Here is a 27,939-nt window from a genome sequence, read left to right as displayed (position 1 = left end):
TTAAATTAAATTACATATAAAAAAAACACTGTTTATAACAATTACTTGTAACTGTAACCCAGAAAAAACATTAAAAAATAAAGTTATATCGTAAGCCTACCTTTATTGCTGCTGTCCCAATGATCCAATATGCACAGAAAATTAATTTTAGGTTACACAGTCAAAACATTAAAAATATACAATAGTTAAAAATCACACTTTTATATAATATTTACACATATTTACAACACGGTGTTTTGTTTTTTGTTTACGGTTTACACTTATGGCGTGGGAGGCAAGCCACGTGACATCCGGCTTTGCAGTTCACACACACTGTTTTGCTACGCCTTCTCTTCCCTTCTGGGTCGTTCTTCCCGCTACAGACCAAACATATCTTCTCCTTTGCACCATCGAGCCTTTCTACCCCAAATCCTTTCTTATTCATAGGTCCATCACCACCCCCGCCTAAATTTACCCCAGCATTTTTAACAGAGAGCCATTCTTCAGCTAATTGGTCGATTACTGCAATTTGGAACTGCAGGCAGTCCACTGGTCTGTCAGTATTTAATTTATATATGACGTATGCATTTAACATCATTCGGCCGAAAATGTTAAAAATTACCTTTTTCCAGTGCTTCATGCATCTTCTTTCGTCAAGGTAAGTATAAAGCATCTGGTCCGTTCCATCAATGCCGCCCATGCCATGATTATACTCATGTACAATTTGGGGTTTGTTCTTTATTAAAATCCTCCCACTTCTACGGATTGTATATCGTACATTTCTTGCCACTGATTTGGTTGAAAGGACAATAAACTGAGATTTGTTTGTTGCCTTTTCCCTGTAGGCCATTAGCAAAAGGGGTCCTTTCCGTACGTATACCTTTTTCCCAACTGGGTATTTCCCACGCAATTGATTGGGGATTCCTTTGCGATCAATTCGAACTGTGCCAGTTACATTAGTTGAGTTTGAAAAAAGGTATCTTGCAAGTTTTTTCGTTACGAAAAAATTGTCCAAGCCCTTATGTAACAAGTTGGCCATTTCTAGGAGTTTTACAACGACAGTGTATCCTAACCCAAACTGGTCAATCCTAGCCCGTTCAGTTTCATATCTGGCCCCCTTGTAACAATAAAATTGGTAGCAGTACTTGGTGTCGGCATCACAAAGGACCCAAAGTTTGATACCCCATTTATGGTGTTTTTTTTTTTTTTGGGATGTACTGCGTTAATGAGATCCTCTTTTTAGTTCCCACAAAAGATTCGTCAATTGATAGTTTTTCATATGGTGTGAAATGCGTTCGGAAAACTCTGTTACAATGGTCTATTAAACACTGAAACCGACCACATGGGTCGTTTGGGTCCCCAAGCTTTGGTAAGGTGTTTTTGTCAACAATGTGGAAGAACTTGAGCAAAATTTCAAACCTGTTCCGGCTAAACATCTTACTAAACCATGGGGTACTTGATGATGATGCGGTAAACCAGTACGATTCTATTGTTGGTTTTCGAATGACGCCCATGTTTAAGATCACAGCAATAAATCCTTTCATCTCCTCTAGTGTCACATTTACCCAGGATCTTAGGCGGCTTTTAGGGGACAGGTTGCCTTGTTGAGACCTTAAAAATTTGTTTGCATATTTGTTAGTTTCTAAAACAAAAGTGTTTAGTAAGACATTTGTAAAGAACAAATAAAAATATGACAAAGGACGTGAGTTACGGGGTGGACAGTGTTTTGGTCCAGACAACTCAGCAAAGTTGAAAGTTGCGGGAAATTCATGATCGTTACCGTCTTCAACCTCCTCCCATTCACTACTGTCAGAATCGTGATTATTCCTGGGCCCTACAGGCTGGGGCCTTCGAACATGACCCCTCCCCTGACTACGTCTGCCCCCCGGTTCCCGATTTACGTGTCCGTTAAGCATTTGTGGCGTATTATTAGGTCTGGGCATTGGGGGATCATCAGGATCGCTATCATCAGAACTACTATAACTCACAGTAGGCTCGTGAACATCAGTTTGGTTGAAATTATGTTGTACAACCGTTTCTCTGGTTGAAGGCCCTGGAGCATTTATATCTAAATCTAAAACCCTAGGCCTATTCCTATCTGTTAAAAATCTAAAAGGATTGGGTCTTTCAGCTGGATCGTAGGTTGGGTCCTCGTCTGTGTCGTCAAAGATTTCATCTGAGGAAGAGGACAGGTCATCTAATGAGTTCACCTCACCATCGTCACTAGCGACGTCGTATCCACTTGCTAGAATTTCGTTTACTATAGCGTTTTCACTAAGTGGTGACGGCGGACACGGTCTTTTACTCATTTTACACCAAAAATGTACACAAAACTAGACTCTAAATAATGTTTTCCGCACTAAATAAAGTAAACTAACATCACAACATGTAATAGTAAACAAAACCTCATTGCAGACTGTTTGGCGCCAGTAAAAGTCGCGACAGACTGCGTGGCGCCAATCGCCAGTCTGCTCTTGGCACGGCCCACTTGATCGATGTCATTTGTGTTGTTGGGATACTATAATAAAAGCTTTAGATAATTTACGCTGCGGAACCAACTAGAATGGTCCTTAGGCTTTATAGTAATATGAAGTTTACGAGTATATTAGTAAAAATAACAGCGCAATATCAAAAATACGCCGAGCCGATCTGATCGGCCGGTGGCGGGGTTCGCTCGACATTGCAGAGCCGATGAGATCGGCCCGTGGCGGACTTCGAATACAATGTTTAAGCCGATGAGATCGGCCCTTGGCGGTCTTCACAACATATCGTAAGGCCGATCTAATCGGCCCGTGGCGGTAAAAGGGTTAAAACTGAGAGCAGAAATAATGTAGGTGAAACTTTTTCGACGCAAATAGAGATATTTAAGATTAGTTTCTAACAAGTGTTTAAACAACTGAAAGATGTAACTAGAATTACTCGAATTTAAACATAACGTTTTCCTCGGAGTTATGTTTCATACTATGCGGCTCATTGAGCCACACGGGTTCTCTAGCTATTAAAATATGAATTGTTGTTTAATATTTCATAGGTAATTTATGTTTTATACTGATACATTTGGTATTTGTCAAAGTTCTACTATTGTAATTGAATACTTAACTAGGAAGACTGATGTTTCAGACTGATAAATTTTGTATTTTTCAAAGTTGAACTATATCCTAACTGATATTACCATGTTTTTTCCTATGGGTAAGAGTTATTTTTAATAAGGTATGCCTAGTTAACATTTGTATTTTCTTAACAGATGTTTTTTATTGATGTTCTTTAATAAAAGATTTTGAATATTCTTGCCTATTATTATTATTTTTGTTTTTAACCAGTCGTCTGTCGTAAATCAGTAGGTATTTAACAATGTTACAAAATCAGGTAAAAATGTCGAACGTGCATTTCCCGTTATGTATGAGAAGGAAAATCCCGTCTTGATCAAGTCTCGAAATTTTATGTGAACTTAAAACTCCCGTCTCGTCCCGAACTAAAAACCGAATATCGTCCATCCCTACTAGCCTACTACAAACAAGCCTATGTTATATTATTTGTGGTTTTCTTGGGTATAGAGTTAAATCATGAAGCGTGTACTATAACTTATTTATATTAGCTTATGTATTAGCTTATGCTGCGTGCGACATTCTGAGTTGAATAATAATAAACTTAACCCTTAATTTGGCAAACAAATCTTTTTTTGAAAACTAATTTTTCCTTGCTATATTTCAATCAAAAGGGTCCAAAGGAACTGCAAAAAAATAATTTTAAAATTCTTATAAGTATTTTTCACAATTTTTTCATGTGTGCCATTTTTGGCACTTTGCCAAATATGCGGAGATTTCTCTAGGAATCTTTTGTTGAATAAAATACAACAAGTTTATCTGTATAGCACTTAAAAATAACCCTAAGGGGTTGAATAAGTCGACATTATCACATATTGGATATCAAAATTGTATAACTTTAATTATATGTAAGATATACAAAAATCAATTTTTCCACAAAAGCTATCAATCAATAAAATGGTATAAACGTCATTATAAAAAATGAAGTAAAATGTATACACATGTAAAATCTCTACAAAACTATGTGATTACAATAGAAAATACATTATTATATAATTTATTGATATTTCATCAGTCATGCCCATCAGGAAAATCGTTTGAAATTTCATTAGAGTATGTACATCAAGAAGCGTCATCTACTTTTGGGGAAACCCCACAAAACAATTGCTATTTTCTTTCAGTTACATCCTCGCATTGCACTTTTAACACTTTAACGACGATTTTTTATTTTTGCAAAATCTGCATCGACCTCTTAACGCATACAAAGAAAGGGTAGTGTCCAACACCATCAAAGCGTACATCTTCAACACACATCAGAGCAGCTGGTGTGAGAAGAAGTAAATCCTTTTTTTAGAACTTGTCTTTTACTCCTTTCTTTGGTTAGCGATTCAAAAATCCTATAACTAAAATTTGTTAGTGACATATTGTCTTGCTGGTTTTCAGTTTAATTATTTTCAAAGTGGCAGCAATGCGTTATTCCACGACATGTCGATACGGTGAGCAAATATTTGTAAGTACCAAAGTCTTTATCGGAATGCACAAACAACTTTCATATAAGAAGATTCACTTTCAGCAGGAAATAAAACTCTTTTTTGTTGCCATGGATGGTTGGGATTTTTTGTAAAGCCAAAGTCTTTTCTAAACAGCCTAGTGAAAAATCTTTCCTCGCAAAAACATTTTTATTTTACAGTTTGTGGTAATAAGAGACATACATTTACAAATATAAATACCTTTCACTGTTTTATAAACAGTGTGCCACTTTAGGCGCGCTCAATAAACAAAAAAAAATAACTGCATCTTTGGTTATGTGCCATTTTTGGCACGCCCAAAAATTTTCATTGTTCCCTGGTTCTTTGGCAGTGTGCCATTTTTGTCACACTCAAATTGTTTAGTTTATAAAAACCCAATATTCATATTTAAGCTAATTACTGACCTGGGTTATGTTTTCTCATCTTTAATCTGTGCAAATCACTTAGATATATAAGTAAACAGCCTAAAATATTGAAATAAGAAATAATTTACTAACCTTCTACACTAAGCCTCCATACTTCCTTTTCTATATGTTGGTCTAAAGTGATAGTAATTTCCAAAACATCCAATATAGTGCACTAAACCATAATAGCAATAGGCAAAGAACCTTTGGACGCCGTTTGTTGGAATTAAAAAGTTAACAGTCGAACTTGACATTTTTTTGAATCCTCATGTGCCAATAATGGCACGCTGTCAAATTAAGGGTTAATTAACTACTGAGCCAAACCACATCCATATCACAGCCATTTTGATGATCTAATATTTCTAATTCATCTAATATAATATAATAAGCCAAAGAACAAGTAAAACTTCCACTCATACCTTAAGGGTTACGAGTGTGCTCAAAACTAAAATTTACATATTAAGCTGAAATAGTTATTAGTTCCCTAAACCCCTTAATCCCCCCCCCCTTTCTAAATAGAACATATTTATTTAATTAATCAAACCTAAGATAACTTATCGTTCTTAGACCATGTCCAGCGTTGACCAGGTCGCCTACACACCACAAACTCCAGGAGACAACTACTACTCTGGCTTTGCGCTTCCTACCCCCTCCCCAAGTTCTCCAGTTATCAGCTGATTTACCGTATGATGCGTCTCCACTGTGGTGCAAGTGTCACAATCAAGCATTACTGTTACGATAAGCCCAGTAATCAAAACTATTTTTCATCCATCTAAACGGCTCCTGAATCCACACATCGATGTTTTGACAGTATACTATAGACATTAAACAATAAATTTTCAATTGTTTTAGAAATGATTTAAACAAGTTTTTATGACATTTTATGCTTTAGTATTCTGTAGGAAACATTGTGATTCACCATTTAACTGCCTATTTATTTCACAGAGGACCTGGACACATTGGAGGAGATGGCTGCCAGTTTGTTTGCCAATGTTGAGAACAAGAACATCACAGCTCCAGTGTGGCTGGAACATCCGTACGGACCTCAACAACTGCAGATGAAGGGCTACGTTGTGCCTGTCAAGGATCTGCGCAACCTTAATATCAACTTTCCTATCCCAGACCTGCATGAGTACTACAAGTCTGGGGTAAGAGTTTGAAGTTGTCACTCAATTGCTGAGTTTTGTACAAAACTGTATAGCAGCAGACCCACCACTACTATTTACAAAAAACTAACTGAATTCAATGTTGACAAAGACATGGGCATTTTCCACACATAGCCTCTATTTCAGTTTATTTGTGATCTTCTCTGCATGTTTTAAACATAATTTACAAAACATTTTAGTTAAAAGATTAAATAATACATCATACAATATGTTCAATTTTCTTTGGATTCTAGCAAAGTAGGGGTCTGTGGAAGTTTTGGGGTTCATTAGTATTATAAATGTAGCCTTATTTGGGACAGGCTCAAGATCCGATATCTAGAAGGTTATGATAATTGAAGGATATGTCATAATAGCTAACACTTTCTTCATGAACTCTTTGTAATCGAATCTTAACCCTCGAGTGATTTACGCCGCGGCTGAAATCAGGCGCATTTACATTGTTACAGAAATCGCCGATTTTTTCACGAAAATGAAACTAATTTCACTTAATATAGTTTTTATTCGGTTCAGAAATGAATAATCTGTCGATTGATGTCCATTTCAACTATTTAGATGCCTTTGGGAAAACTTAAACTCTATGAAAATAACGCATCAGCTGACGACATCGTCATAATGAGCAGTCGCTTATTACCGGCGTCTGTTGTTGCTTATTTCGTGTTGGTGTTTGGTTGTTTTGGTGTTTTGTTGTTATAAGTTTTTTTTTTTTTTTTTTTTTAATGTGAGTTGAAATTAATTGAATTGAAATGGATTCTCTAGGTATGTAACTTCAATTCAATTCAAATTCTCTTTATTCATTCACAGTACAAGTTTTTATACAATGAATAGCGTCAAATAAATATAAAGATGAATTATGCCTTACTTATCGCTAAAACAATCATTATCTTTACAAAACAAATATCAAGCTTAAGAAGTATAAACAAAACAAAATTAAATGAAATAATCTTTCTAAACTATCATTTATGATTTATCTTGAATTCCAAAATTCATCCAAAGAATACAAAGACAATGTAAGGAGATAATCTTTCAATATTTTTTTAAAAACATCAAAGCTTTTTTCCTCTATTATAGTTTTAGGTAAATTAAATAAGAATTTTATGCCAATGAAACTACATTTCTTCTCAAAAAACTTGAGTATTTTATAAATTATTTCTTGTTAGACCTGAATGTTTTGCTTTAAGTATTTGTGTAGGTTGTACAACGAATATGTATATGGCAATAAAAGCCATAATATGTATTTTTTTTAGTAAAACAAGGTAGGTACATGTATTATGTAACATTCTTTTCCTCATAAAACTATGCAAATTTGTATATTTATAGTAATACCAGAAACAAAGGAACCCTGGGACGTTTCGAGCCGCGCAGGTTTGAATGCTACGCCACACCTACCTGCGCGAACCACGTGATCTTTTCGTTTCTGCGCAGGTTGTTTTGTTCTTGGGATATCATTAGAAAAATTATTTTGAGTTCATTGATTTGTGTTAAAAAAAATACGGAACATATATGCATATAAAAAAAATCCGCTTAGCAAAATACAAAATTTTTTTTTATTAAAATTTCATATCTAAAATTTATAGAATAATATTCCTTGTTTTTTGCTGAAAAGGTGATATATAATATGATATATTTACAAACTTATTTACTGTATAAAAATGTGTTATAAAAAATGTCGCTCGACCCATAAAAAAACCCTTGCCACCACAGCATAAAAAGGCCACCAGCTCGAGGGTTAAAATTGTAATGTCTGAAACCCCTTATAAATTAAACCCTGTCAGAAGTGTTTTAAAAAAGTCAATTATTAACAATTTAACCAAGCAATTTAACTAAATTGATTTAACTAAAAACTCAAGTTTAAAAAAGCTAGGGGTATAGAAGCAAGTTTCAAATGTTAACAAGTTCTTTAAAAAATGTTGTGAATAATTGTGTAGTTATCACAAATTCATCCTAACTATTATCTTCTGCGTTCGTAATAACATCATGATAATCTACTACATGTTGGAAAGATTTGACAAAAACGAATAATGGGTTAGGTTGGCCCTTTGCATATTGTGGCAATAATGTAAATTTTTGGTCGCAAAATCTTTGAATACATGTCCTTTGATCCCATTATTTGATCGTTATTCACACCAAAGGTCCAAAAACAATTCAAATCCTCACATGAAAATTGGGAATGCAAATTTCACAAACAATTAGCATTTAAAATTTCTAGTTTAAACTAATATAGGTTTAAATTACCTGTTTTCTGTCAAAACGATCAGTTTGGTAGTATGATGACTACAGCTGTTTCATGCTTTTTAAAAATAGCACATCTTCAGGTCCAGAATGTCTTGCTAATCCCTCATGTGGAGTTCGTCAAAAATATAAACAAATAAATAAACGGGACACACATACGGATATGACACACACGAAAATACATTTAATAAACTGGTCGACCAGATGCTGATTCACGGGACACGGCGCCGGTGGAAGGTTTTGTTCATACACCTTTATTATTAATCACTCCTCAGAAAGGCTGTCCTAATATTCATTTTCCTAATTTATATAATTTCATTAATCTGTTCAATTAATCATTAATAATATTCATTCCATAGCCTAGCCTATATATATATTTTTACAAAGCCCACAACTTAATTATTTATTAAATTTGTAAGAGAATTGCAATACATCAAAATTTCTTATAATATCATTTAAAAATTTGTCCTTAAGGAATCAAAATTCAAGAAGCAGTGAAACTGATCCATGTGTTCAACAATGAATTATGTGAACATTGAGATTGGAGAGAGAAGGAAGCCATAGTGGAAGTTGTAACTGTTAGTTAAAAGAAGGATTCTAGATTTTATCTAAATTAAATTAATTAATGTCAACAAGAAAACCAGTTTATATCAAGTTATATAACAGTAAACCACAAGAGGACTCAACTCCATCATTGTTATTTTCAAAATTAAGTATAAACTTTTCTTTTAAACTCTTTTAAATTCAGTGCTAATTGGACTTACCTTTTGGACAACATCAAAATTAGATTTTTTCATTGTTGGGACTTTGTAAGTTTATCACCTTAATTAGGGCTATTTTAGGGATGGACGGGATTAAATTTTTAGTTCGGGACGGGACGGGACGGGATTTTTATTTCCTTCCCGATTTTCGGGACGGGACAAGACGGGATTTTTTTCTGTGCATAAAAAGAAAGTACTGTATTGCAGTTACCAAAAAAGACGTACGAAATCAATTTTTACCATTTGTGGCACTGATCTATAAAAACAAAAAAATGGGTAACAATTTACAGGTACCTATAGAAACTTGTGACTCGCGGGTCACGGGGTGATCGTCTGTATGACTCACGGTCACGGCGCGATCGTCGTCATGACTCGCGGTCACGGCGCGATCGTCGGTATGACTCGCGGTCACGGCGCGATCGTCAGTATGACTCCGCGGTCACGGGGATATCGTCGGTATGACTCCACGGTCACGGCGCGGTCGTCGGTATGACTCGCGGTCACGGCGCGATCGTCAGCATGACTCGCGGTCACGGCGCGATCGTCGTCATGACTCGCGGTCACGGGGTTATCGTCGGTATGACTCCACGGTCACGGCGCGATCGTCGTCATGACTCGCGGTCACGGGGTTATCGTCGGTATGACTCCACGGTCACGGCGCGATCGTCGTCATGACTCGCGGTCTCAGCGCAATCGTCGGTATGACTCGCGGTCACGGCGCGATCGTTGGTATGACTTGCGGTCACGGCGCGATCGTCGGTATGACTCCGCGGTCACGGGGTTATCGTCGGTAGGACTCCGCTGTCATGTCGTGATCGTCGGTATGACTCACCATCACGGCATGATCGTCAGTATGACTCCGCGGTCATGTCGTGATCGTCAGTATGACTCTGCGGTAACGGCGCGATCGTCGGTAGGACTCCGCGGTCACGGCGCGATTGTCGGTATGACTCGCGGTCACGGCGTGATCGTCAGTAGGACTCGTGGTCGCAGCGCGATCGTCGGTAGGACTCCGCGGTCACGGCGCGATTGTCGGTATGACTCGCGGTCACGGCGTGATCGTCAGTATGACTCGTGGTCACAGCGCGATCGTCGGTAGGACTTCGTGGTCACGGCGCGATCGTCGTTATGACTCGCGGTCACGGTGCGATCGTCGGTGCAATAATCGCGGCCACGGCGCGATCGTCGTTATGACTCCGCGGTCACGGCGTAATCGTCGAAATGACTTCGTCTCCTGCGTTCGCGGACCTATCGCTCGCAATAACGGCGATATCGGCACTCGCGAAGCGGAAAAATCGCCGACGATCGGACCAAATCCCGTCCCGAAAAATTCCCTAGTCAAATGTAATCCCGTCCCGATAATCGGGAATATTTTTTTCCTGAAAAATTCCCGAAATTTCGGGACCCGTCCATCCCTAGCCTATTTGGATAGCCTACTATTAAATTTATTAATTCTTAGCATTCGAGCCAGCACGACACCCTACCCTGAGATATATTACATCTAAATTATTTGAGCCTTTATTATTCAAACTTATCTTTTATTTCATTTGAATTTCAACCCCACACACCATTGTCAGTCCTTTCATTGTAACGTTAAGCCTTTTAACACGTTCGCTACTGCAATAGTACGAAATTTTCCATTCGCATGGACCAGCGACGCACATATGCGACGGCCGGTTTCCACCCATAGACTGCCGTCGCATATATGCGACGGCTAGTCACATTAAAATAGACTGCCGACGCATATTTGCGTCGGGGTTCTAATGTTATTAAAATGCTTATATCTTTGTAGTGGTCTATTTGAAGGAACTGAATTCCCTGCAGTGGTCTACAGAGATGTCTGACGCACAACTGCGTCGCTTGGTCTGTGGATATGATGATTGGTGACGTCATATAATAGTTGGAAAAACTGGTCTTTACTTTTCTGCATCACTGTATGTATGTATGCAGTATGTATGCTGCATTATCCTATGTAGCTTTTATATTTGTTCAGTTATAAACTGTTCTTGAATAATCCGTTTATTTTTTTACTTACTTTCACCTTAAAACACAAAAAAATGAACTGTCGCATATATGCGACGTTTAGTCTATTTCAAGAAAACTATGATATTTTTCACTATTGTTTTCGCTGTAGACCGGGCGTCGCAAATATGCGACATAACAAAAGGTTATAAAAAATACAAAAAAACAAGAATAATTTATTTACAAACACGATTGTAGCGTATTACAATGTAAATGATCACTGTTTTATAGGTTTTCGCCCGTGGTCTGTGTGTACTGTTATCCAAGTGGCAGTCGGTCTATGTGTAAGATTCAAATGTATACCTCGGTCTGTGGCAATGACCGTGGCGTCGCATATATGCGACGCTCAGTAGCGAACGTGTTAAATCTCATTGCATATTTGTTCATTTGTTTAAATAAAACACCTTTTGTAATTCATATATTCTTGTTAACTTATTAACTTTAAACATTTATAGAATAGGCCTAGCCTAAATGAATATTGTGAGGTGAGTTTACAGTGGTGATCGATTTACATGAAGTCGTCAGTGAAGAGGTTGAAGACGCCATGGACTGGAAATATTCACAAATAAACGACAAATTATACAAGCTTGTAGAGAAGAACACACCTATTGAAGACTTGGATAGGACCACTACAGGACACAAGTTCCAGAAGAGAGTCATCAACCTTACAGATATTCAATTCAGTGAAGGAGAAACGAAAATACTGAACTACGGAATGAAGTACAATTTCCCAATGAAGAAGATGGACGAAAACAAACTACTAGCTACTGACGTTGAAGCAAATGTAAAATCACTCAGAGAAGTAGACCATTATGCCGTTCGGAAGGAAGTGACAGCCAACGCTTTCACCAGCCAAGGACCCATAGATCCCAGCAGAAAGGAAGAACTGAAGACATGCAACAAAATAAAGAAGAAACTGGAAGAGAATAGTTCAATCGTTGTAAAAGCGGACAAAAGCAACACCATCATAGTGCTTGAAAAAGAATAATATATAAAGAAGACTGAAGATTTCATCAAAGAAAATAACTTCAAAGAGCTGAAAAAGTATCCAACCCAGAGGTAACAATAAGAGCTGTCCGACGTTGTGAAGAGATGCATCAGAGTGAGTGAAGAGATGCATCAGAGTGATTACCGAAGAATGTCGACAGAAGATGAACATCCTAAATTCCAAACCGCCCTTGATGAAAGGGATCCCGAAAATACACATGAAGAATGTTCCCATCAGACCCTTAGTTAACTTTAAATCATCGATCTCTATTATTACTACAGCTGGATCGCGCGCTGTGTGCTGGGTTTTCGGTCCGACCGCTCGCCGCTTCCCCCACCACGTAGTGTTGTTACTGTCATATACCATAATCTCCGCAATTTCATGCAGATTACAACTGTGTAAACAAATTGACAATCGAGCCACTATGAACAGAGATATAGCGTATTTTGTGAGCACAAACGCGGAATCGCCAAAAGACGTAATGAGTAAGAGAGAGACAGTAACAACACTACTTGGTGGGGGAAGCGGCGGACCGATACGTGTGTATCTCTGAGCAGTACAGCTCGCGATCCAGTTGTAATAATAGAGATTGATGCTTTAAATGTGCTCCTACCTACAATGTTTCAAAATTGTTAGCAAGTAAGCTGAGCAATGATTTAGAATTAGAATCTATATATTAATAGGCAAGCATGTTTCTTTAAAACCTTTTTTCTCAGCTCGTGTGCATCGTAGGGAAAATCTACGCATACCGTTGGAAAGCTATTTTCCTGTAGGTGTGCAGAATCCCTTTATAAATTTAAATAGGCTCAAAGATAAGCACAAAAAATAAGTTTAAAAGTTGTAAAAAATTAACATGGATCTTATGCGTTGCTATGCTGGTTACGAAATAACAACGAAATATAAACAGAAAATCAAAACAAATGGAGGAAACTCCAATCACATGTTTTATTTACAGTGTGGGGTGAAAATAGTTAAGTGAGTACATTACATATTTTTGGTCGAGTTTCGACCACTGGACGACCTCTCGTATATATACAATGTAAAGAATAGTTATGAATTTGTTGAACGTGTAAAGAACATAGATATAGATTCAAATAGTAGGCTAGTCTCATTTGATATCTCAAATCTGTACACCAACATACCTGTATCTGAAACTGTAGATCTTGTTAAATGTAGGCTTTTACAGAATAGTTTAGAAAATGAATATGTCAATCGGATTGTAAAATTGCTTGTGACTGTTTTGAAACAAAATTATTTTACTAATATAGGTTTAAATTACCTGTTTTCTGTCAAAACGATCAGTTTAGTAGTATGATGACTACAGCTGTTTCGTGCTTAAAAAATAGCACATCTTCAGGTCCAGAATGTCTTGCTAATCCCTCATGTAGAGTTCGTCAAAAACATAAACAAATAAATAAACAGGACACACATACGGATATGACACACACGAAAATACATTTAATAAACTGGTCGACCAGACGCTGATTCACGAGACACGGCGCCGGTGGAAGGTAAGTCGCGACAGTCGCTTAAAAACAATTCTTACAAGACTTACCTTCCACCGGCGCCGTGTCTCGTGAATCAGCGTCTGGTCGACCAGTTTATTAAATGTATTTTCGTGTGTGTCATATCCGTATGTGTGTCCTGTTTATTTATTTGTTTATGTTTTTGACGAACTCTACATGAGGGATTAGCAAGACATTCTGGACCTGAAGATGTGCTATTTTTTAAGCACGAAACAGCTGTAGTCATCATACTACTAAACTGATCGTTTTGACAGAAAACAGGTAATTTAAACCTATATTAGTTTATTCAGACGATCTAGAGGCCATTCCATCATGAAAATTATTTTATATTTAACAATAGATTTTACGAACAAACAGATGGTTTAGCTATGAGAAGTCCACTTTCGGCAATTTTGTCAGAAATATTTTTCAGAATCAGGAAAAAAAATGTTAACGAATTTAAGAAAGAATCATGATGTAAAACTGTATGTTAAATATGCAGACGACATTCTGGTTATCTTCAGACAAACCCAGGAGCGAGAGTACGAAACGATGATGCAGACACTTAACAGCCACCATCCGAACCTCACCTTTACCAACGAGTTTGAAGAAAACGAAAAGATCAACTTCCTGGACCTCACATTAGAGAGAAAAGACAGCAAGATCGAGTTTGACATCTACAGAAAACCTACGCAAACGGACGCTACAATAAACAGCAAGTCTATCTGTCCGACAATCCACAAGACCGCAGCCTTTAGATCTATGCTGTACCGAGCCTATAAGATCCCACTTAGCTAAGCCAATAGGAAGAAAGAACTGGACACCATTAAGAAGATCGCTCAAGTTAATGGATTTCGAACCAAGACAATAGAGGACATCGCGATGAAAGACGAGAAGAAAAATCAATAGGCAGAATACACTACACAGCAGAACAACATTAGAAGAGATAAAAGAGGAAAACACCACATTTATTTATTTATTTATTTATTTTATTTTCAATGCTACAAAACAGCACATGCCAATTACTTTGTAGCATTAATCAAATAACAGGAATGTTAACATGGTATTACAATTAATAATAAACACAACTAGGGAAAAATGTCCGTCTTCAATGGTGACAGTTTCACTCAAACTATAAATAAAATATAAAATATAAATAAGAATATAAATAAGAATGACAATATAACATTTAAATATACAGTAACAAGAGAATTTATACTAACTAAAATAATACTGATGGCCATGAATCAATTATAATAAATATGCAATAAATATAATATAAATATATAACAAATAAATATGTACTATTTAGAAAAATTATAAATTAAAGTTGATAAGAAAGTTTGAATTTATTTAACAAACAGACATTTAACATTTTTAGTGATAAGTGAAATATATCAAACTGATAAGCATTACAAGTGCGAGACATTATATTTAGTGGAGAATTGAATCCAAGATTGGTACGAGAGTAACGAGGGGTAAATACAAGAGTGCTGCGTGAATTGTGTCGTGGAACGTGAAAATTGATTTGTCCCAGCAAGTCACTATCGTCCAGAACACCGCTCACCAGTTTATGTAGATAAGATAAGGCGGCCAACTTCCTTCTGTCACTGAGACTAGTCATATCAAACATGGTCAAGAGCTGGTGGTATGAAATGTTGAATGTATAGTGACCAAATGTTTTAAAATACATAAATCTTAAAAATCTTTTTTGAATCGCCTCAATCATGTCCACAAGATAATGCTGATGAGGATACCATACAACTGATGCATATTCTAATCGTGAGCGCACCAATGAACAAAATAATAATTTTACTGAGTTTAAATTTCTTAAAAAGCTGCAAGATCTGTGAATGAAACCTAATACTGAATAAGCTGCCTTACAAGTGTTCATCACGTGTTCTGCAAATAGAAATTTACTATCGAAAACAACACCAAGATCTTTAAATGCTGACTTTCTACATAAGACAACACCATCCATTGAATAAGGAAAATTTACAATAGTTTGGGTAGTTTTCCTTGTATAACTCATAACAGCACATTTTTTAACATTAAATAATATATTTTCTTTACTCCAAGCAATTAGTTCATCAATATCAGTTTGTAGCTGTTGAGAATCCAAGATTGTGTTAATATTTTTGAAAATTTTTAAATCGTCAGCGTACATTAAAATTTTACTATGTTTTACACACCTGGTTATATCATTTATAAATACTATGAATAATAAAGGCCCTAAATTTGAACCTTGGGGGACACCTGAGTCCACCAGAAATGTGTTGGAGCATGCACCATTGTATGTTACATACTGTTTACGTTTGTATAAATATGAAGAAAATAATCTTAATGTGTTCTCAGAGAGGCCATAGTAATGCAGCTTAGACAATAACACTAAGTGATTAACTCTATCAAATGCTTTTTCAAAATCGGTGTACACACAATCAACTTGAATGTTCTGATCAATAGAATTTATAACGTACTGTGAAAAATTTATTAAATTCGAATTAATTGATCGGCCCGGAAAAAACCCATGTTGATGAGGAGTGATAAAATTGGATACATGACCGAGCAATCTGTTGTATAATATGCACTCAAAGACCTTAGCTGGAGAAGATACAACTGCAATTGGTCTGTGGTTTTGTATGTAATTTTGAACACCTTTTTTTGGAATTGGTACTACTTTTGCAATCTTCCAAATATCTGGAAAACAGTTATTTTTCAACGAGAGGTTGAAAATGAAGTGAAGTGGTTTGACTAAAACATCAGCACAGCCCTTTAATAAATAAGGTGGAATGTTATCTGCACCTAATGACCTTTTTGATTTTAATTTTTTCAAAGCATTTAAAACTTCTACTTCACCAATCTCAGAAATAATCAATGAATTGACATTCTCCAAAACTGGCGAACAGAGCGCCTGGTTTACAAGGTCGTCAAGGTCAAGGTCGTTGGGTTGGTAAACAGATTGAAAGTAATTAGCCAGTGCCTCAGCTATCTTATCATTTCCCTCAATTTCCTTATCTTCATATTGCATAGTTCGTGGACCTTTATCACTTGCTCCTCTCAACTTCTTTATAACACCCCAAAATGATTGTGGGTTATTAGACAAGTTCTTTTCGATATTTGTAATATATGCATCATAATCTGTCTTTATTCTCAATTTTATTTCAGAACGCAATTGTTTGTACTGATCTCGAAGATGGTTCATTTGAAATTTTTTTAAACGTTTGCGAACTTTTTCTTTATTTTTTATCATCAATTTTAATTCGGGCGAGAACCAAGAGGGATGTTTGGGTCGGTATTTGGGGCGTCTTGCTGGAACGTGTGTGTGAAGAATTGTATGTATTTTGCTGTAAAAAATTTCCAAAGTGTTATTTAAATCATCACATTGAAACATTTCAGACCAGTCGCAGTCCCGGATGTCACAGTAAACTCTAAGAAAATCTGCTTTTGTAAAATCGTATGTGTATGTGTGTGTGGTGTCGGCACTGAGGTCTGTATCCCCCCCTCTCACCCTCCGTACCATCTGGAATTCACATAACAGCGCGGGGTGATAACCATCAATATTTACAATAGGATTAGATTCTTCAACAACAGTCAAATTATTTATATCACTTAAAACTAGATCTAAAGTCCTACCAGTTACATTTAATATATTATTTTTTGACACCAAATTATGTAAACTACAATAATACATTAATTGTTTGCAAGTCTCATTTCCCTTAGATAAATCATATCCAGACCCTACAATATGCTGATTAAAATCCCCTATTACTATTATATGCTCTTGTCTACGTACAAATGAATCCAACTTATCAAAAAATGATTTGTAAGAACTAACATGCGAGTTTGGTGGAAAATAAACTACAGCTAATATCACAGAAAAAGTTTTAGTAAATTTTAAACTAGCCCAAATATTATCTCCATCCGTTTCTAATTCAACTAATCTCTGGATATTAATAGATTCATCTACTGCTAACAGAACCCCACCACCCCTACTCTTCCCTGTAAGCATTACATCTCTATCACGTCTCAATACAGTATAATTGTCTGGAAAAAGTTCAGAACTGCTTATTGAATGTGTAAGCCAAGTTTCAGTGAGTGCTACTATTGGATAACAGTTCTCTAATAAATTTAAACGGAAAGTATTTAATTTGGACCTTAAACCTCTAACATTCTGATAATAAATTACAACCTTATTGTTTTCCATTTTTTTTTATAATACACATGCAGACTAAACAAAAGAAAACATGCAAAATGAATAAATATATATCATGCTTAAATTTATATTAGATTTAAATACATAAATAGGAACATACTTGAGGTTTATTTTAACAGGTCAAGGTCGGCTTTTTCAGTGATGTGGACCGGTCTCGCACCATCCTTCTGTCGTAGGAACACCTTCCCAACACTGGTTATCCAAGCGTACTTGTAGCCCTTGTCTTCCTTAAACTTGCGCGTCGCCTTCCAGAGGTCCATGGTCTCCTTAGTGAGTGACAGGTTGACGTACACCTGGCTCTCGCTGTTGTAGCCTAGCTCTGCTGCTGAGAAGCCGTTCTTCACTCTGGTCTTGCTCCTCATCATCTCCATGTCGATGCGCCGGCAGAATTTGATTATAATCCCCCTCGGCACCTCAGGGTCATTGAGGTTCGGTGAAAGACGATGAACGGCATCAATCATATGATCTTCTAATTGGAAGTTCAGCGCACGAGCCACTCTCTTCACTATATGCATAATGTTTTCTTTCTCAACGTACGGAACTCCACGTATTTCTAGGCAATTACTTCGTGAATACTGCTCTGCTGCGCGTTCGGCTTTTTTAACAGCGATTAACTCCTTCTTCACAAGTTGGTTCTCCGAAGATAGACGCTCTATTGTATTTTCGTACTGCATCAGCTTTTGTTCTTGTTCATCAATTTTTTTCTTGCAATTATTTATCTCTTCACTGCAAAAGTTGATTGACTCATTTACATCAGTTTTCAAGTCCTTAATATCTTGCTTAATTCCTAAAATATCATCACTAAATTTTCTATTGTCACTCTTTATATCAGCAATATCTGTCAACAATAAATCGAGTTTCTGATCGACGGTCATGTCACTGGAGCTATTGTTGCGTGTAGCTCTGGTTGGTGGTGCCATCACGCGGCGTGATTTGAACTAGTCGGCGTGCGGCGCGTGTCACGTGACCTTGGACTCGACCCGGAACACTGATTATAACCTGTTAACTAGGTTAGGTAATTAACTGATTGTGAGTTTAATTTGGTGGATAGTTATATAGTACTTACTGGAAACGTTCAAGCACTCATACACAAACAAACACAAAATATAATGTTCGCACAAAATGTTCAGTTAACTCATATATTGCACTGATTTCCCGGAGCCGATGTGACACACGACTAGACAGCTGACATGTTATCCCCTCTCTCACAGAAGTTGCTTCACATATGTCACGTTTAGTTACACGGGGACTACAACACAAAGGTCTGCTAACAGATTCAAGAAATACGGATTTTCAATAGCCTACAGGACTCAGAACACCATGAGTAAAATACTGCATCCAAAAATAGAAGATTGTAACAGATTCGATGCTTCGGGCATCTATAAAATGAATTGTAACGATTGTGATAGCTTCTACATTGGACAGACTGTGAACTTCGTCAACCACTTCAAAAACCACATATCTGCATGGAGAAACAACAAACCGGAAAGATCAAATGTCGCACATCACCTGTTAATGGACACTCAATAGGAAAAATGGAGGATAGGATAATCTATGTATTTTGAAGAATTGTAAGAAAGGATATGTAATGAATGCTTGGGGAGAATTGTATATTTATAAGGAAAAATGTAAAAATAGAAATAAGTTGATTAATCAACAAGTAAATTTTGATTCCAGTTGTACTTATAAAAATGTATTGGCCGGTGCTTCCGGTAGCCAATAGGGTATAAGTAGGGACGCCATTCAAGATTCTTGTCATTTGCCTATTAGGTCTGATGATGATTGGAGTGTCCAATCAAAATCCATCACCACTTACCATCTTTTTTGTATATTTACCGTTTTGTGAGTAACAGTATAAGCGTAAATATATGTTTAAGTGTTATAAGACGTATCTTTAATTTACTTTCCATTAATTTTATGGACACTCAGCGCATCTGGAACAGCTTATTGTGCACCCTCATTCTCTGTCAAATCCCAGGTCCTTTGTGAACCATGAGATCCTTTTGACTATGGTGACCTGTTCTTCCCTTTGATCTCCAGTCGATAGGCCGAGGGATCTCATGCGCAGCCCTTTTAGGGCTGGCCACATAAATATCACGTGGAATGCTGTCTCCTCCTCCTCTCCACATTTCCTACATAAGAGGCTTTCAACTTGAATTCCCATCTTGTGTAGATACCCAATGGCCGCTAATGAAGCGAACCACCTTCCGCAGGGTCTTCCTATTCAGCCCAAGGGCATCTGCTGCTATCGCACCAGTAGGTGTCTGCAGCATTCTCTTTGACTGTACATTGCTTTCTGTTCTTTCCCAGCTCCTTCGATGCTCTATGCCCACCCACTGGTGGACAGATCTCCGTCCTGTGTTGTAACCAATACCACACGTCGGCTCTGGACCCATAAGCGGGCTTTCAGCTCCTTTGTTTGCCCACTTGTCAGCTCCCTCATTGCCAGCAATACCTTTGTGCCCTGGAACCCAACTAAGGATAATCTTGTTGTTCTTTCCCATGGCCTGATGACAGTCCCATACAGCCTTGGAGGTAAAGTCAAAACTGTCAAGTGCCATTAGTGCTGCTTTGCTGTCTGAGTTCATGTATACAGTGTGGCCTGTAAGACCACGCTTCAAACACACTCTTGCACACTTGGACAGGGCAACAATTTCTGCCTGGAATACAGTGACCATTTTCCCCAGGCTTACGCAGAACTGCGCCATGGGTCTGACTCCATATATTCCAGCCCCCGTGCCCGTTAGCTTTTTCGAGCCATCCGTATACCAAGTGATCCCCCTTTTCATGTATTCAGATTCACCCTTGTCCCAGGCAGCCCTGTCAACAATGTTGACATTGGCTTTTCTAGATCTGTGATCTTCACCATCGTGTCTGGTAACATTTCCAAGGTGTTCATCTGCACCTTGTCCACAATTCTTGTGTGCTCACTGGAGGCATTAAACTTCCAGTTGCCACTGCAAGCCATTCTGTAGGCTGCCATCCTTGCCTCTCCTTTCATAATAATGTCAAGAGGTGGCAGGTTTAGCACTACTTCAAGGGCAGCAGTTGGAGTGCCTCTCATGGCTCCTGTGTTGCTGAGGCATGCCACTCGCTGGATCTTTTGTAGTCTCTTTACAGCGGTAGTTTGCATTACCTTGGTCCACCAGACCACCGAGCCCATACACCATCAACGGTCTTGCAACCCTAGTGTATTTGTCATTTGTGGGCTTAAGACCCCAGGTCTTCTCAACAGCCCGTCTCATCATCATAAGTTTGGTCTGAGAGCGTTACGTTATAAGTGCCAAATGGCTGTTCCATGTGAGCTTGTCGTCCAGCCTTATTCCTATCCTAGGTACTTGAACTCCCTTTTAACCTGGATCTGATTACCAAAGAGAGTTGGTACTCTAGTGATATCAACATTTTTCTTCCTTGTAAATGGCACCATTACGGTCTTAATTGGATTGACCCTTAGACCTTCCTGGTTACACCACCTCTCCACTATGGACAATGCCTTCTGCATGAGTATGGTTCATTCCTCAGCACCAAATCTAAAAACTAATGGATAACAATAGAATCACAGTCTCATTCAAAACTGATAATAAACTTGGATCTTTGTTAACAAAAACCTCCCCAGACACTTACAGCAACCTTAAAAAAACTGGTGTGTACCAAATCAATTGTAGTGATTGTCCAAAATATTACATAGGCCAGACATCCCACTCTTTTAGTAAAAGGTTTAAAGAACATCTGCCGAAAAGGACTACAGCTGCACAAACTTTGACCATCACAGAACACCTGGTTTCTCTCAACCACAATTACAATAGTATTGACAGTAATATGAAAATCCTACATCTATCAAACGACCGATTCAATAGAAACACAATGGAAGAATTCAAAATCTATAGGGCCGTTAAATTTGACAGCCCTAACATCATCAACTACAAGATTTCATTCCAATCGAATTACATATACGACACTGCAATTAAGATACTGGAGCTAGGGACAGTTGTGAATGAAACTATCAGCTGATCGGGAAATCCAGGCACGACGTCATCACTGACCACGTTGATCCTGACCGGCAGTCTAGACATAACTCCCGCCCAATCACGTCGTGTCCCGTCGGCCTACCGTTTCAGTATTTTTCAGCCCTAAATGTTCATATTTATGTTCGTGTACATGTTTGTGTTTTGTTTATTTATTTACTATCTATTGACAACCTTCGAATGAAGCGAGAAGACATCTTTAACAGCCTGAAGAAGACTCCTATGTGAGTTGAAACCGGTAGCAACTGAGCTACAAACAGGATCGCTAAAATGCAGGTATTTATACCAATTTATAGTAAACAATTTAAGATGATAACATTGTGTGTTGCAGCCGGGCCACTACCTGAGCCATCTGTTTGGCCACGAGGGCCCTGGCAGTCTGTTGTCAGAGCTCAGGTCCCGAGGTTGGTGCAATAGTCTCGTAGGTGGTGTCCGCCATGGCTCCAGAGGCTTCTCATTCTTTGGCATCAACGTTGATCTCACAGAAGAGGGTATTGAGCATGTGGACAGCATTGTGAAACTGGTGTTTCAGGTTTGTCTATTATGTCTATATATAAATCTATTTGCTGTCAATTGTTTGCTATCTTCCTCTACATAGTCTACCAATACAGTACAAAGGTGTGTTTTTAACAATTCATAGCAAAATGATAAAATCCTTATAGTTGTTAAATTACAGTACTTACACGTCTTCAAAACGAACTAGTAATATTGTAATGAATACAATTTAAAATAAGAACATCACTAATATTTAATGACCAGGAGACCGAGCTTTGCTCGGATTCAATAAGCGTTTATTAAAAGGGTTGATTATTAAATCAAAACTTTTGCAAACCTTTTCATTTCCCAGTAGCGTTCGGATAATTTTGTTGTTTATCTTCCCAGTTTCAGCATTAAGTATAGCAAGGATAGCACGGTATTTCAAATTTTCGAATATTGTTCGCCTATAATATATCTCATCTGCCGACATGGCGACTTTATAGGTTTGAGGAATTTTAAACTTCACTGCGCTGACGTTCTTCCAAATGTCGAGCAGCGATTGGTCGACTCTGAAAATGATCAACCTGTTAGTTGTTCATCATATCATATAGTTGCTCGGCCATAAGATCTGAAATTATTTCACTACTTTTGTTCTTCGATACGTGACTTGGGCCGAGGTTCTGAGATATTTGGTGAGATATATGAGCTGGTTGGATCTGGTTCCGTTGTAGACGAAGTGGTAAAATTTGTTTCTCGATGCAGCTTCTATCCCTTGCAGATTCTGTAATTTTTTTCTTTGGAATTCTTCTGCGTTTCATTTTAAATCTTGAAAATTAAACTTGAAAACATTTAACACTAATATTATGTACCTAACAACCTAAATAATACAACTATTCTTAAAAATGTTTAATCCAAACTAACCAATATAGTTATTTTTGTTTACACGTCAAATCAAATTATGACAATAAAAATAACCCGTAACAGCTGTTTTTGTTAACTGCCGCTACAAAAAGGTGTTGCCGATAACATGGGAACTGTCAAGGGCTGTAGGATGGAAACTGGATTTTTCCCAGCCTTGTGAGCAACTCCAATCAATTTCTTGTGGCCAAATACCTCATACTCAACAAAAAAATCTAAGATCCTCAGGAGAAAATAAAAGTTTGCCTGTACTTGCGCTTGTTTTAGAGTAAGTATAGGCTTTAATGTAGGAGCTATAGAAATATTTTTTTTGTTTTTTTTTTTTATTACCTATATTAAAATATCCAAGGTGATCCAATGAAATAACACAGATTAGTAATTGAAAACCTTTTAAAAGCCCCTTTTTGAATATGGATCACTGAGCATGACTGTGTATTACAGATAGCCACAACCCACAACCAATATTTTGGTCTCTCTCAATACAACAATTAATTAAATATTGGTGTTGTTTTTATTTTAAATACAATACAAAATAATGTTTCACAGCTGTGTGTCTGCCTCTGCAGTTTTGAGTAGTATCTGTAATTGCCACTGAGAGCAATTGTATAGTAATTAAATTTGAGACTTACTTTGTCTTCAGACCCTTGTACAGGACCTGGTGCTTGCTACTCCCACAACAAATTGTGACCGCTGATTCTATTTTCTTAAATCTTCACTCAAATTATGGTTATTTTTTACTCTAAGGGAAAAAGTACATTATTAATCTACTGTTACGTTTTACAGTATGTGTCACTGCTGAAGAAAGAAGGACCTAAGGAATGGATTTTTGAAGAATATAAAGATATAATGGCTATGCACTTTAGATTTAAAGATAAGGAAATGCCCAGAAGCTATGTTACAAACATTTGTGGCAATTTGCATGTGAGTATATTCAATCCAATCTATTACTGGTTGATTTTAATTTCTGGAAATTTTTTATACAGTTTACTCTAAATAAACATATCAAACAACTTACTTTTTAGTGAACAAATAATTTTTTCCACAAAATAAAAAAAGACGGATGAATCTGTTCATTAATGTCAAGAAACTCATCAGAAAACTGTCATTACAAATACAACAGGTTATGAAGCAATTATAAAAAGCAATTTGACAAAATTTTAGTAAAACAATGAATTACAGTATATGGTTGATCTGAAGAAGATTTTTGATCTTGAAAGATCTTAAATTAAAAAAAACTAGTGTATTAAGCATTGGAAGTACATTGTGACTTACAAGTTCACAGGGCTTCTACAGATCGAGGAAAAGTAGTGCAAACATGAGACCAGTCTGTTTACAGAATTGGAGGAAATATCTGCTTTCTGTCCCCAATTTTCAACCATCAAGCGGATTTATCCGTCAAACGTCCTTCAACGCCAAAAAATCAAGAGAATGTGACATCTACAATATGACTTTTTAGAGACATATATTTAATGAAATCTGCATGTAAAAATATTCAGCCAAAACTGAATTCAACCCCTCTTTTGTGGTTGAGATGGGGGAACTCGCTACTCAACTATCAATTTTAGAATAACATAAAACTGTCATTCTCAAACTTAAAAAGTTGCTCTTTGGATTAGCCACATTTTGCCACCTCTAAATGAGACATCAGGAATAGATTTCCTTGGTTCAAAATTCCGATTCAATGCATCGAATCACGATCACACAAAACTTGGTCACAAAAGTGGTCATAAAACGATTTGATTCATGAGGGAGTCAGTATCCATATTCGAAAAACGCCTGCAGAAAGTCAATGCAATACCGGCAATACAGGAGCGCGTTGATGTTGCGTTTCCTTTACAAAGGCGTTCTTATTTAATTAATTCTTTGCATGTACATATTGCTTTAATTGTTTTATAATTTTTTGTTTTGACATTGCAAATGAGGAGAGGTTTTGTTTTTTGTCTTGATGTAAGCAGCGTGAGGAATGTTTTACTACTGTAAACATAGCCAAAACAAGATAGGCTACTCCAAAATCATCCTAAAAATAACACAAGTCTGAAAAATTGTTACTTGATACTTAACAAGTAAGATTGTTTTAGACTGATAAATTTGGTATTTTTGTAGGTCTGATTCTATCCTCTCATCAATGCAAACCAATTGAAAGTTTCAGTATAAATCTTACAAATGTTTTGATTTGTTTACACCAAAACATATCTTTATTTGTAAAATCAATATTATAAAATAGGTAACATGCTTAACAATATGATTCGGAAAGTAAAAATTATAAAATAGGCAAGTAAAGCAGCTCACTGACATTTCCAGCAATACGGTTTCTTCTAATATATGATTGAAAATAAATATTTTTTCACCTAAATTTCATATGTTATGTATGAATAGGCCTACCACATCAACAAAAATTTGCATTACACAAATGTGGTAAATTTATTATTGTTAATCCACTCTATTGACAAGTATGAATAGAAAAATGCCGTATTGATTTGAATCGAGTTGCATAGAATGGATTCGAAAATCTTTTGAATGGAATCATTGCTTCAAATCGAAGATTTTCTGCTACTTCGTCCCTATTGGTTTTTGTTTTTATATTAGTGTTCATTATTTTTTGATCAATGAAATCAGTTCAACAATATTGAATGGATTATTTTAAAATGTAATTGTCGTCTTTGAGATTACTTTTGTACTATTATTGTTTATCGTTTGTAACTTTTACTGAATTAACATACAAAACTAATCAGTGTTTTCTTGAGATTAGCTTTAGTTAGTTGATGTTTGCAGGACTATCCCATTGATGAGGTTCTAAGTGGAGGCTATTTACTTAGTGTCTGGCGTCCAGATCTGATTGAAAAAGTCCTTGGATACTTAAATCCAGATAATGTCAGGTAATATTAATATCAAACCTTTTCAGTTGTATTAGTCCATGTTGTATTGTTGTCAGTTGTATTTAGTTCAGTTTTAGTGGCCATTATTAATTGGTGGGAAGGACAGTACCTTAAGTCAACCTTGGCAGAAAAGAAAAGGTGTGGTCTATATTGTAGTTTGGTCTATGTTCACCAAAGACACCCAACTAAAATAGGTGGCTTTTTTCTGTATAATTTATTCTTAGTGGACCAATTGTTGTTGATTTTAGTAACATTTATTTTTTGAGTTTTACTAAGTTGATCAAAAGTTTGTGACAATATATTTTTAGACCCAAGATTTTTTAATCAAATAAATGTCCTAACTTTCAGGGTTGCTGTCATTGGAAAGAAATTTGAAAGTGAAACAAAAGAAGAGGAAAAGTGGTATGGGACCAAGTATAAATTGGAAAAGATCCCTGCTGATGTAATAAAGGTATGTTACAAAGATGCATGAACATCAACTAGCATTTACAATATGTTATTTTATAGGGTTTTTAATGTTTTTATTAATTTACAAGACAGAGATTGTTATGATATTTTGCAAGAAGAACCCTCACAACACATTAAAGGTTGTGCCACACTGCCATCTGCGCCGTAACGTTACAAATATTTTACTAAAAACCCACTTTATTAGCCTCCTTGAAGCTGCAAACCTAGGTACTCATTAAACCTAATGTTATTTAAATAGATTGAATTGAAAATCCTGTGTAGGCTGATATGAGAAAACCCTGAGGGAGTATGTTTTGTCTATGGAAAAACCTAGCAAATTTTCAAATAACGTTTTCACATACATGATATACCTTCATCTCCCTTATTTACATATCTTTTTTCTTTATTTTTGCCATTTTTGCCATTTTTAATTTTAATCTTGAAGTTTCAAAACTACTAATTATTAAATGTAAATGAACAATTTTAGCAAATTTCCCTATAGGGAAGTAGCTATTACCATAGGTGGCATGGTAAGACCTAGGACTGGACCGATTTACTTTTTCATTTTGATGTCCCCAGTGGCCAAAAACACTATTCGTTCAAATTTTTATATACAGGGTGTCACAAAAAAGTGTGATGGGCTATACAGGACCTAATTCTACTTGCAAAAATAAGTCAAAAATGAAGAATAAAGTTTTTTGGATTTCGGCTTAGTTTAGCCGTAATCCGCCATTTTGTTTTTTGGGGAAAATATTTATTATTTCAAAATCCCTTTGATATATTTTTACGAAACTTGGCAAAATTGTTTACACTATAGTAAGTAACATTTATAAAAAAAATTATTATTTTAACTTTCCAAATTTAAAAATGGCGGCCGTTTGAATTTTTTAATGCAAAATTTCATGAAAACCGGTACCTAAATCAACATTTTGTAAGAGACAAAAGTTTTAGTATTTATTATGACAAATCTAACAAAACAAAAATTAATAAAATCGGTTCATAAATAAAGAAGCTGTGTTTATTTTAGTAATTTAGACTGAAATTATTAATATTAAAATGTATTAAATGTAATGTAATAATTTATGTAACGTATTAAGTAATTTCAGTCTAAATTACTAAAATAAACACAGCTTCTTTATTTATGAACCGATTTTATTAATTTTTGTTTTGTTGGATTTGTCATAATAAATTCTAAAACTTTTGTCTCTTACAAAATGTTGATTTAGGTACCGGTTTTCATGAAATTTTGCATTAAAAAATTCAAACGGCCGCCATTTTTAAATTTGGAAAGTTAAAATAATAATTTTTTTTATAAATGTTACTTACTATAGTGTCAACAATTTTGCCAAGTTTCGT

General features: G+C 36.3%; 1 protein-coding gene across 1 annotated transcript in view; it reads left to right on the top strand.

Moving 5' to 3' along the window:
- The window catches only part of LOC128986212 (insulin-degrading enzyme-like), a 146,906-nt gene that overhangs the window by 34,344 nt on the left and 84,623 nt on the right, over nt 1–27,939 (top strand). Inside the window, 5 exon segments of the mRNA XM_054406431.1 lie at nt 5,902–6,104; nt 22,197–22,397; nt 24,044–24,181; nt 26,033–26,136; nt 26,485–26,587. Coding sequence (XP_054262406.1) covers nt 5,902–6,104; nt 22,197–22,397; nt 24,044–24,181; nt 26,033–26,136; nt 26,485–26,587 — 749 coding nt within the window.

Source organism: Macrosteles quadrilineatus, unplaced genomic scaffold (assembly GCF_028750875.1).
Source record: "Macrosteles quadrilineatus isolate MER2022 unplaced genomic scaffold, UCM_ALF_1.0 Scaffold_2__2_contigs__length_208266976, whole genome shotgun sequence".
NCBI lineage: Eukaryota > Metazoa > Arthropoda > Insecta > Hemiptera > Cicadellidae > Macrosteles > Macrosteles quadrilineatus.
This window is presented reverse-complemented; position numbering and strand designations above follow the sequence as displayed.